General features: G+C 34.8%; 3 protein-coding genes across 3 annotated transcripts in view; all 3 read left to right on the forward strand.

Annotated features, from left to right (window-relative positions):
* Positions 1–1,178: 1,178 nt before the first annotated feature.
* Positions 1,179–2,625, forward strand: LOC105457723 (ribonuclease kappa-B). The gene is made up of 2 exons (XM_011702559.1): positions 1,179–1,478; positions 1,935–2,625. The coding sequence occupies exons 1-2, from the start codon at positions 1,410–1,412 to the stop codon at positions 2,157–2,159; spliced, it is 294 nt and encodes a 97-aa protein (XP_011700861.1). The 5' UTR covers positions 1,179–1,409; the 3' UTR covers positions 2,160–2,625.
* Positions 2,626–2,731: 106 nt separating this feature from the next.
* On the forward strand, positions 2,732–6,426 carry LOC105457722 (major facilitator superfamily domain-containing protein 12-like). Its single transcript, XM_011702558.1, has 8 exons — positions 2,732–3,294; positions 3,379–3,821; positions 4,433–4,640; positions 4,761–4,969; positions 5,286–5,648; positions 5,758–5,914; positions 6,025–6,146; positions 6,249–6,426. Exons 2-8 carry the CDS (start codon positions 3,515–3,517, stop codon positions 6,347–6,349), a joined length of 1,467 nt encoding a protein of 488 aa, XP_011700860.1. The 5' UTR covers positions 2,732–3,294; positions 3,379–3,514; the 3' UTR covers positions 6,350–6,426.
* Positions 6,427–8,917: 2,491 nt separating this feature from the next.
* LOC105457725 overlaps positions 8,918–12,378 on the forward strand; it is a 22,476-nt gene continuing 19,015 nt past the window's right edge. The window contains exons 1-2 of the mRNA XM_011702562.1: positions 8,918–9,325; positions 10,972–11,109. Of these exons, the coding sequence (XP_011700864.1) occupies positions 9,117–9,325; positions 10,972–11,109 (347 nt within the window). The 5' untranslated portion in view covers positions 8,918–9,116. The remainder of the gene's footprint in view (positions 9,326–10,971; positions 11,110–12,378) is intronic.

Raw genomic sequence — 12,378 nt, forward strand, 5'->3', positions numbered from 1 at the left:
CTCCCAACTACCGCTTTGCCACACGGTGTCGCTACAGATCTTGGCTACCAACGTGAAGTTGGCGTCAGCGGTCCATGATTATATAGTCAAAGGCTTTGACCTGAGAGGGATCCTGAGGGTGAATTCACACCTTGACGGTAAAGCGGAAAACAGAAAAGCAGAACTCGCACTGGTAGCAAGAAAAGCAGAAAGCAAAAACAACTATTGACTACCAACGCGAATTCTGATTGGCTTCTGCTTTTCTGTTTTCCGCTTTTCTGTCAATTCGGTGTGAATTCGCCCTTACTATTTACCTCCACTATTCGTTTTCCATCAATCAGCGCTGGGTGTCATATATGTTGTTTCCTCTCACTCGCATGTGCCGCCCATACCACAGTATAACCAGTAGGTCCACTCAGCGAAAAACTGAGTCTTCGCGCAGGTATCGCCGCGCAACTTTTGTTTTGAGTTGGATCCAATGAAATGTAAGACGATAGGAACGTACATACATACATATGTGCAGACAATTTATAAGCAAATACATCAGAAATTTTCTTTAGTGATCACTCCTACGAATAATTGTTACTGATGAAACGTTTTATTTGATTCACACATTGAATTTATTGATTTACTATATCGAATCCATATTATTACTTATCTGTTTTATTACTTGCAGAGGCACTTTTCTCAATTCGATCCTGGATTTAACATGGTGGATGCTCACGTGATCTGGAAAAGGAGATCAAAGGCGCCGACACGAAATGGACTACTGCAGGTTATACTGTGCCTAGATTATCAGAAAAGCGCGACCTACTTATAGTATCGCAAAAGTACTAGAAAAATATTAAAAATGGCGTCGAATTGCAGACGGATTATAAAATATATTCTTAACGATGAGAAAAAAAGTTAAAAAAGTAATATTTATGTGTTATACTAGAACGTGAATATATATTATTATATGCAAATAAAATGTTCTAACTTATCATAACAATGGTTGATGTAAAATTATTCATTCGGCAGCCATTTATAATATCGATGAACCAATCCTATGATTGGCCGGTGTTACGATCCAATCAGGCTCGTCACCGGTCGCGCTTCTCTGATTATCTTGGACTCTAGCTCGATCTATCTATACTTATGTCTATGGTCAAGAGCCATATTGTACGATCTATCGATATCGCTAGCGCTCGAGGAAGGCAACCTATCGAGATCGTCGAACGTCACATGATTACAAACCCTCATCGGCTGATGCCTGATCGGCCGCATCGCGGTGGATGATTAGGAGTATTAGGACGGACGAGAGTATTGGTGAATGCAGCGCTTAGGACATTCCGTTCACATTCGCGATTGATCGTCGAAGGTTCGCGCAAAGCAACGAACGGATTGCAGTTTAATTAAATTCGATCACTTCGTGTCAGAACCGTATCAGGATGAAGATCTGCGGGCCCAAATACGCCTTGTGCGGTTTAGTGTTGTCCGTTTGGGGCATATTCCAACTGGTAAGAGAAAGAAAGAGATTACGCTCTTATAGATGTATTTACGTATTTAGAGATAAAATTTCTGGATATCGAAGTCAACTCTCTCCAGAGCAAATTTGTTGAAAACCGATTTTGCAAAGTGTTTACTACAAATTTTCGTGTTACGAGTGTTAGCAGAGATACAACAGAATCTGCTAACAGAATTTGATGGCAGATCGACTGCAGGTCAACTGAATCTGCCATTTCGTAAATGATATATTCTATATTTGTAGTGATACAGGTTACAAAATGACAGATTCTGCTCGATTTCTATTTCTGGCAATCTGCTGTTGGATCATGTCGGTGGGTTCTGTTGACAGAGTACAAGCTTAATGCTGATGCAGTTGTCAGTCTGCTGCAATATTATGATCAAGTCTATTGATAACAACTGCAGTTATGGAGTTAACATTTTGCTGATCAGATCTTTTTCATCTTCAGCTTTTCATGGGAATATTTTTCTACGTCCGAAGCGTAGCGTTGGTGGAGGACCTTCCGTTAGAGAAAGGTAACTTCACCTCAATAGGCGAGTTCTACAAAGAGGTTGACCGAGGTTACACACAGAATGCATACAACTGCTGGATTGCCGCGTGCATCTACGTTCTCACCTTCCTTTTCTCTGGCCATCAGTTCTATCTCAATTCGAGATCGTCCCTTAGCGTATAAACGAAAATAAACGGATGTTATGCAATGTGACGCTACTGTGCATCCGACTTGTAATAATGTATATCTAGAAAACATCCGCGTTTTAAAGTTTTAATTTTAAAGCTGCGTATTATTGGGTTATTCTACAATAGAGTTGTTATACAAACACGGTGTAACCTGGACGAGACGTCTGTGTTTCCAAGTGTTTTTACAAGTGCGCAGATGTATTTTTTTGCCACATATGTGTATATTATTCATATTTCCATGTATCAATGTGTATTATGCATATATGTATATCGACGTAGAGCTGAAAGAAAAACAAAATAGATGTGAGGGAAAGAGATTATGTAATTCGCAAGGGTCTTACTATGCTGTCAGGATTTGTTTTATTCATCGGTAGTGATACAGTTTCAGTCGACAAGTGAAAATTCTGCTTATATTGTTACATATGATTGTTAATATAATTAATAAATTAATCTAGACTCTACACGATATGGATATTTTTTCTTTTGATTATATAAGTGAGATTATAAAGCGCTACATGTTAATTTGTTTTTTTTAAACCTTGGAGAAAAAAAGGAATGCATTAGAAAATGTTTATTAATATTTTTTCGATTGTCCGAGAACAATTTATAGTTTGTTCGAGGTTTATTTGCGTAGCTTATTGCGCGTTTGCAAATTATTTCATCCGATCGTTCTCTCACTTTGCAAGGTGAGATTTTACGTCAAGTTTCAGCCTTAGTCTAACAAATCTGAACTGAGTAATGCATTTTTATGTTAAAACGAAATAAAAAAGATTTTTTAATCACAAGAACATAGCTGTGAAACGCAATTCTTTGGTCACATGTGGTCACATGCAACCACCGTGTCCATTCGCGCAGCGCTCATGTGAGAATGAGTCACATGACTGCAGTTCGTATCTGTCAACCGTAATGAGGTCATTGGTGAGTAACAAAGCGGTACAGCAGCATGACGCTCAGGGGAGAGGATTTGACAGGTTAGGACTGAACCGAATGCCTCCTCTATCTCGAACACCTTTGACTTTGATAAACAGGCCGATTTTCGTTGGCGTGACGTGACACAGAGCTCGCCGTGCTGCGGCGGCGTTCCTCATCCCCATCCGTTCTCCGGATTTACGTACGTGCGTACTTTTACGGTATGTTTGACTCACCGCGAGATCACATCCTTTCAGTAATTAAGTCAGACACATAAGTCTGCATTATACAAGTATGTTTGCCAGCGCCCTTTCTCTCCCATCTGCGAGGGATCACATCCCCGAAAAGGAGAGAAACGTAAATCGGGAGTAAAAACGGGATAAGCGAGAGAGAGAGGCCAACTGTTAATGCTCGCGGTAACGATCAGCTGTCAGCACGACGATGGAGCCTGGCACGAGCAGCTCGACGGACGATTACGCGGAGATAATACGGAAATTGCCTCTTCACTTGAGACTAGCCTACGGCACAGGTCATGTATTAAATGACATCTGCGCTTCCATGTGGTTCACGTATCTGTTGGTGTTCTTTCACTTGGTGCTCGGATTCGATCCGACTCTGGCCGGCGTTGTGCTGCTCATCGGTCAGATAGCCGACGCCTTAGTCACTCCGTTCGTCGGTTTTCAATCCGACAGAAACGACGACTTCTGGTTGTGCAGATACGGCAGACGGAAAACCTGGCACTTGTTAGGTATTTTCATTACATTTCTTCTTATTTGCGATCCGCTTAGCTTGTCCAGACTTGTTATATTATCTCGTCAAGTTGCAATAAATAAAATTAAATATAATGGCAGTACACTAACGGCAAGCAGGATGTGGCAGATGGCAGATTAACATCGACTGTGTGTGTGTGTCGATGCTGTACTAAGCTTGTGTTTTGCCAGCAGAGCCTGTCGATATATAATCTCAGACAACAGATTGCAATCGGTAGAATCTACCATTTTATAATACCAGCTTACAGCTATAGGATATCATTTAAATTTAAATGATATCGATTTCAATCCAGAGTTAAGAATTAAGTGAGCAGATTCTGTTTCGTTTCTATTGCTAATTTATTGCTCTCAGCTTACGTCGGCGGGCTCTATTAACAGAACACGAGTTTAATGTAGATGTAATTGATCTGCCAATCTGCCATAGTATTCTGCAGTAAATTTGCTATTGTATTGTATTTTGTTAGCAGATTCTATTACTTGATTTGCCAGTATATCCCAACAAGATTTGTAGTAAATATTTTTTTTAAATTTGCTTTCGACTGGATCTGGATTATCTTCTGTTTAGCTGCAATAATTATTTACTTTGCAGGTACTATTTGCGTACTATTGGGATTCCCTTTCATATTCTCGCAATGTATAGGCTGTGAAGGTGCGCATCAGTACGCACAGCTAGTTTATTACGCCGCTTTTGTAGTGATTTTCCAATTTGGTTGGGCGGCGGTACAAATATCGCATTTGGCCTTAGTTCCGGAGCTTACGCCTGCTGAGCACGAGCGAACGCAACTCATAGCTATAAGGTATATAAATAGTAGAAGAGTCATCGAAGAGAAAAGTAGCGTGCAACATTTATTCAATGACGATAATGCGTGCGTATTTTGTGTGTAATTTTTAATCCTGTCGTTTGATTGATTAAATAGGTTCACATTTACTGTCTTTTCTAATGTTCTTGTCTACTGCATCATGTGGGCTGTACTACATGTAACGAGCGATGAGTATGATTCTCAGATTGGACCCGGTGACATTTACAAATTTCAGAAAGTTGTACTAATTGGAATAGCAACTGGATTAGTAGCATCCTTTATATTTCATGTTGTTGTTAAAGAAAGCGCTAATGGCGATGCTAATGGTAATGGAATGCAGCTTTTTTTTTAAATATTATATATATATGTTTGGCTTAGACATTTAATAAAAGGAATTATCATTTCTGAATTTATCATCATTTACTATTACGACACTACGTATTTTACCGGATAAAAAAATCTCGAGTTTTTTTACATGTCTAATAATAAATTTCAAAGTTGATCTTTACACTGGCGCCCACCTTTTGTCATAAAGTTTTGTCATGTTACGAATTTTTCTTTTTTTATACACGTCTAAGCGAAACGTTTTGTATATGTATATACGTGCACATGTATACAACGAATTTGATAATATCTTTCTAGATAGCTTTTTGCACAGAAACACCAGGACAGCATCAGTATTGTTGAAAGATATCAGATTGTACCAAGTAGCGTGCGTTTACATGCTTACACGATTATTCATTAATTTATGCCAGATTTATATGCCTCTATACTTACACGAGTCATTGAATATGCCTGCTACATCTTTGGCTTACATACCATTGACAATGTATCTAAGTAGCTTTCTGACGTCTTTAATAATAGAGAAGCTCAATACAAAATGGGGTCGAAAAGTCGCCTATTCCATTGGTGCTGTACTCGCGATATGCGCCTGTGTATGGATACAATTAGGCAATGGCAACATGTATATTAAATATCAGATCTATGCTGTAGCTGTGCTACTAGGTAATTCATATATATGAAATTAGATATGAAGTAATAAATGGTGTAAAGAGTCTTATAAATTTAGAAAATCTAAGAATGCCTTGCCAATTTAATTTGCAATGTTTCGCAGGATCTGCTGGTGCAATAATGTTAGTGACCAGTCTTGGTGTTACTTCCGATCTAATAGGAAAAAATACTGAGAGCGGTGCTTTTGCCTACGGAATAATGAGCTTTACAGATAAGCTTAGTAACGGTCTGGTAGTTATGCTGATTCAGTACCTCGTGAAGTTAGTAAGAATATCTAATACATACATATGAAGCTAAGAATTGAATTCTTATTTGAAAAGTTATAAATTCAAAGAAGCAAAGAAGCATTAATGTTATGCTTGATTTTCAGACACTTTTCGTCTGGTTATGCTAGTTATTACTACAGAGACATTCTGACATATGTCTGTGGCGTATCTGCGGCATTTGCTTTACTGATGATTTTATACATTAAACCGTTCTCTCGTACTACGGGTATGTTTAGAATGCATTTGTTTTAGTCACATGTACACATGTGATAATAATTATAATTGAATCAATGTTTAACTATGCGAAAAATGTGAAAATTTGTTTTAGTATTTGATACATTACGCAACGACGATGATGAAGGTTTCATAGAAACTCCAAATGCGATTGACGGAAACTCTTCAAACCAATCTGAATCCAACGTACAATAATATTAAGTAGTTGATTTATAGTTTGTAAATATCTAGCATAAAATATGGAATATAAAGACATTTATTAAGAGGAAAAAGTGGTATTTAGGCTATGATATGTGATATATAATAAGCAAACTACTACTTTTTTTACTTGAAATCGTTGATATTATCGTTGATATTTACAATTTATAATATATTTTAATGATATTATTGGAGTTTATTTTATGTTCTGTTAACAGATCGATATATTATAAGATTATTGTAAACAATTTTTGAATTAAATATTTTAAATTTTCAATACAGTTTATATCTCGAAATCACCTCGAAATCATATGGAATATAAAAACGTTTAGTCGTTATATGCTCTTTCAACTTTAATACAATTGAATCTATATATACGCGTACGTTAATACGTTGAATCTATATACTGCACTTTGTAAAGGTATAAGTACGCTCATTTACTTGTCCATGTATTGCACCTCGTCACGCAAAGCATAGAAGCTTGGAAAGTAATTTAAAGTTATATATTGAATCGATTATTTTATCCTTGGTTTTTTTTTATTATACTTTCTTTTCTCTTGTTCTATATATTTTTTTATTTTTAGTAGATAAAAATTGTTATTGTCATAAATTATTCTAGAGTTAAAACATGAAACAAGAATTAATATAAGACGCAATTAATAGGTACAAGAGAACTTTTTTCTATTCTATTCAAAATTTATTAAAATTTTAAGAGATAAATTCGTATTGCATACTATATAAATTTGTATTATAAGAACCTGTTATTAATCAGGGATTAAAATTGACCATCAGATATTTTCATATCGGATTAAAATAGTATTTCATTTTGACATTTTGTTACACTCACAGTATAATAAACTCTCTGGTGTAATAGCGATCCGATTTCGATTTTAATTTTGTAATCAATGGAGAAAATTGAAACCATTTAAATTATTATTATTATTATTATTATTTTTAGTTGTTATTGCGATTATCTTTTAAAATTATTTTATTCTATATATCTTTTGTTGTTTTATTAAAAATTATGTAACTTTTTATTTGTTATTATAATTCTGTGTTCTTCCTACATATAAAAAGGCATGGCATGGCGCGAGTATATAATAATTATGAAGAAAACAACGAAAATAAAGAAAAAATTTTAAAATATCTTTTGTGTATATTTAATTATATATTTTTTACGTATTATAAAAAAGAATAATTATTTTTTTAACACTTGATGCTTTTCTACTATTATTGTCGAGCTCAGAATATATATATACTCGAGCATTTTTTCTTTTATTTTTACTATCTCCGAAGTCATATTTTTATTAGAGCTATTTGAAACTTTAAAAGTTTTTTTATATTTTGTTTTTTGTATTATTTCTTAAAATTGTTCTTTCTTTGTTTCCTTATTCCTTCAGTTATTTAAATTCAAGTTGCGCGCGCGCTCCCCGAACGCAACCATTGTATTATAAATGGTGCTGCTATTATATTAATAAATATAGGATAGTAAATTTGATAGTTTGAAACTTTTTCACAGTATAAAAAAAGCAGGCTACTTAAACTTCTCTTGCACATTCGTTCCGGAAATACGACGCTTCGCTTCTTATTTTTTATGCATCTATTAATTTCTTTTTTTCTAATTAATGACTTCTTAACTTGGCTTGATATTCTAATCTTTAAATTTAAAAATTTTAGGAATATTTTTTTCAAACAGTTTACTTTCAAATTAAATTAAAAAAAAAAAAAGATTTTCTTAATCTTCTAAGGAAGACCATAAAAAAGTTGTCTAAATTACAGTTTCCTTATAATAAATAATCTAATCGCATGGTTTCTATTTTGTTCATATAGTATTGTATGACGATAAATATAACTCATAATTCACAATTCATTAACTATATACAAAATAAAATGTATAATTTTCTATATAATTTTTCTCGTTAATTCTTATTACAAAATATTTGAACTAACAGAAATTGCAAATTAATAATAACTGAAAAAAAAGGAACAAAGGGAAAATCGCAAATCAGAAGTAAATAAAATTTGATCAAGCTCTCAATCGAATTCCTTCCCCCTAGCTCCAATCTATCTATTTTATAGCTTCAGTTATATTCTTTCAAGTTTTAATATGTTTTATAATTTCAATTTGAAAAAAAAGACTAAAGCAAGAAGAAAGAAAGAAAGAAGACTAAAGAAAGGGTTACGATAAACAATTATTCTGATTCTGGTTTAATACATACGTCCCTAATAATTCTTTTTCAACAAAAATAATTGTTCTGTTCTAAATGGTTTCTTAACAAAAACTTTTCGTTCCCACGAACGTCGTCGAATTGCATTGTTGATCATTCTGTTTCCATAGGAATTCTCCATGCAGCGGGGGACATGAAAATAATGTCAGGAAGCGATAGCACAAGCACATTCGCCGAGCCACCACCCTCTTCTCGTCTCATCGTTATCCACGAAGGTATGCTTTATCATCGAAGTATGCTTCGGGTTAATTTAAGTCACGGAACGCCGCGCGTACGTACATGTCGGTGGTGGTACGGTGCCATGCACTTGTCCCCGCCAAGGGGCCTATAAAGGTCGGATGGTACCATCGCACGCGATCCACCACCAGGCTCCTCCAGTTACAATTATATTAAAGCGCCGTTCGATTTTCTTCGTCGACTTCTCCCGCGCGCGGCTGGGGAGAAACGTATCATCGATTGGTCGGTCGGCCGAACGACGTGCGTACTTGAGAGGGTGAAGCGAAGGGTTGCTTGATAAAGGGTAGAACGCGATCAGAATGCTGGCGACGAACAGTGCCTACGGTTGCCGCGATTGCCACCCTTTCATACCTGGTAGCGTGACGAGCATCGCGACCATCGGCAATCTGGGTACGACACGTCCGAAATTTTCTCCGAGAATCACCGCCAAATTGAAAACATCACCCGGTATAAGTTATAGTTACACGGATCCAGCGTGCATCGCACGTATGAAGCGCTTAAAGAACAGGTGAAGTTGGAATTTATTTTTTAATTTGTCTATTAAAAGAGGAAGACCATCTTCTATTATGTACGTGTCTGCGTGATAAATATTACTAACGGCACTAAATATTTTAACATACGGAATTATATACCTAATAATAAAATATCTGTACATATATATAATTTTAATTTCTTCGCATAATAACGCTTATCGAGTACACAAATTAAAAATAAAGATTCACGCTTTTGAACGCTGAAAACCGCGTTTGTGTGCAATTTTTAATTCATGCCAGGGATATTTAATTTTCAAAGTTGATTATTTTTGAAACTGGAATATGTATGTAAAATTACTATATAGAAATATTAGAAGCACCAAGATCCTGCTATATCACCGGTATTGGCCTTCTCTCAATCTGATTATTTTTGTTTGAAATTTATAAACACCCACACACACACACACACACACACACTCACAACAAAATTAAAGCATTTAACCTATTCTGACTCCCAAAAATAAGAAAATTTCAAAAGAGTGTAACTTTGTAAAAAATAATTGTAATAAAATGTTCCAAAACGAATTTTATACATCTTACAATCTCTATTTTTGAAATTGTTAATTCACTAAATGATTTATTGATTTTCAAAACTATACGGATGCACAAATGGAGATACATCAAATCTCAAAATTTTTTATAAACATTGCAAAGTTCTCTGAATAATTATAAATTAAAAATCGCAGACAAATGCGGTTTATAGCGTTTAAAAGCGTAAATCTTTATCTTTAATTTACTCACTCGATGAGCGTTATGCGATTTTTTTCAACACTGAAGCAAAATGATCTTTTTTACTTGATTATTGATAACTCGATGAAAAGATGATCGTATAATAATGCTTATCGAGTGCGCAAATTAAAAATAAAGATTCACACTTTCGAACGCTGAAAACCGCGTTTGTGTGCGATTTTTAATTCAGGGAACTTCGTAAAAAATTTTAAGATTTAATGCATATCGATTTGCATCCGTATAGCTTTGTGAAAAAATCAGTAAATTGTTTAATGAATTATCAATCTTAAAAGTAGAGATTTTAGTTTTAAAATGCTTTTTTGAACATTACGCTCATTTATTGCGCTTATTTTTTTTTAAAGTTATATACTTATATACACTTTCTTGAAATTTGTCTGTTTTGGGGGGTCATGCTTTAATTTTGGTGTCGAGTGTATACATATATACATATATGTATGTCGTACGTATGTATAATGTATATTACGTGCTTGTATAAAATTATAAATGTCTAAAATATATTTATACATTTTAAATATTTATTATTACGGTTGGTTATACTCAGATGGTCAAATCTACGAAAATAGATTTTGCAAAACGTCTGTTACAAATTTTATTAGCAAAAATGCCAGAAATATAACCGAATCTACTAACAGAATTATATATGATAACAGATTGACTGCGGGATGTGCCATTTCGTAATTATTTAAATAATGCATTCCATTTAAATGATTACAAAATGATAAATTCTACTCAGTTTTTACTAGCAATCTGTTGTAAGATTATGTCGACAGATTTTGACGAAACATGATGAGTATAATGGAGGTTGATGCTCATCTACCGCAATATTCTGAAATATTTGATTAATTGTGCGAGGGAAACGATTATTTTGCAGAAAAACAAATGGGTCTTCAAAGTTGGATTTAAGCAAGAGGAAACCCGCGGATTATATGGAGCTGGCATATAGGGAAGCTATCTCGAAACTGAAGTATCTGTTAGCTGAATCGTACGCTCCAACAGGAATGTCTGGGATGTAAGTTATCAAAAAATAAAATTTATAAATGATTACATTATTAATACCGCAAATAAAATTTAAAAAAGTAATAAAAATGAAAAACTCATAGGTATATAAATATATAAATTTTTACGAAATAAAATTTGGAAAACACAGATTGCAGGATAGAATTTATATACTTCAATAATAGCATTTATATACTTATATAAACATTTAAATACATTTTTACTTTAAAGAATCTGTTAAAATTTAATTTTGCATCAATTATTCGAAGGCAAGTCAATAAGTTTTTAGAAAAACATAGTAAAACACATTTTTTTTGATCGATTCATTTTTATTTCTCAACATAGTCTCCTTTCAGCTCGATATACTTGATCCAATGATTCTCCAACTTTTTCAAGCCGTCTGAATAATATGATTTGTCCACCCTTCAAAATAAGCCTCTGTTTCGGCGATGAGCTACTCTCTGGTGGTGAATCTCTTTCCTCCGAATCATTTCTTCAGGTTTGGAAACAAGAAATAGTCACAGGGGGCTAAATCTGGCGAATAGACTGGATGGGGAAGCAATTCGTAGCGGAATTCGTTGAATTTGGCCATCGATGCCGGGGTCGCGCTTATAGTCCCCACTGCAGTGAGCAAACGCGGCACCCATCTTGTCGATAGCTTTTTCATATCCAATTGTTCGTGCAAAATTGAAATCACTGTGCCATGTGATATGCGCCTGTGGCCTCAACAAGCTCGCGCACTTTCACTCGTCGATTAGTCAAAACAATATCGTGAACTTTATCGATGATTTCTGGCATAGCAGCTTCAATTGGACGTCCCGAACGAGGTGCATCATATGTGGATGTACGACCACATTTAAATTCATTCACTCAATTGTATACAGTCGCAAACGCTGGTGCAAATGTGCTATGAACATTATCCAACTCGGCTTTGATTTCTTTCGGTGTTAAACCTTTCATATGTAGATGTTTGATCACTGGACGAAACTAGGTTTTTTATATTTTGCAAAAAATACAAAGGTTATTCGCTTTAATCGTCTACAGAAATGAAACCACGTGATGAATTCCGCGCAAAATTTTACAGTAATCAGCTGAAAGATGCGCTACTTGTCAAAAAGTAATGTGACATGACACTGCGAGTGCTCTCTACTGAGAGATTTTCTAAGAACTTATTGACTTGTCCTCGTACAATTAAAATATCTCTTCTATTTTACTACTATTTAACAATAATAGAGTAGAAGAGTGGCTTTTAAAATATTCTTTCTCCCCTTTCCCCCCCCCC

Source organism: Wasmannia auropunctata, unplaced genomic scaffold, assembly GCF_000956235.1.
Source record: "Wasmannia auropunctata unplaced genomic scaffold, wasmannia.A_1.0 LD335158.1, whole genome shotgun sequence".
NCBI lineage: Eukaryota > Metazoa > Arthropoda > Insecta > Hymenoptera > Formicidae > Wasmannia > Wasmannia auropunctata.

What these genes read in the sequence shown, in the direction of transcription:
- LOC105457723 (XM_011702559.1), top strand. Translation starts at nt 1,410, where the DNA reads ATGAAGATCTGCGGGCCCAAATACGCCTTGTGCGGTTTAGTGTTGTCC. An exon ending in TTTGGGGCATATTCCAACTG is followed by an intron (nt 1,479 to 1,934) that starts GTAAGAGAAAGA and finishes TTTCATCTTCAG; the next exon opens with CTTTTCATGGGAATATTTTT.
- LOC105457722 (XM_011702558.1), top strand. Translation starts at nt 3,515, where the DNA reads ATGGAGCCTGGCACGAGCAGCTCGACGGACGATTACGCGGAGATAATA. An exon ending in ACGCAACTCATAGCTATAAG is followed by an intron (nt 4,641 to 4,760) that starts GTATATAAATAG and finishes TTGATTAAATAG; the next exon opens with GTTCACATTTACTGTCTTTT. An exon ending in CTGATTCAGTACCTCGTGAA is followed by an intron (nt 5,915 to 6,024) that starts GTTAGTAAGAAT and finishes CTTGATTTTCAG; the next exon opens with ACACTTTTCGTCTGGTTATG.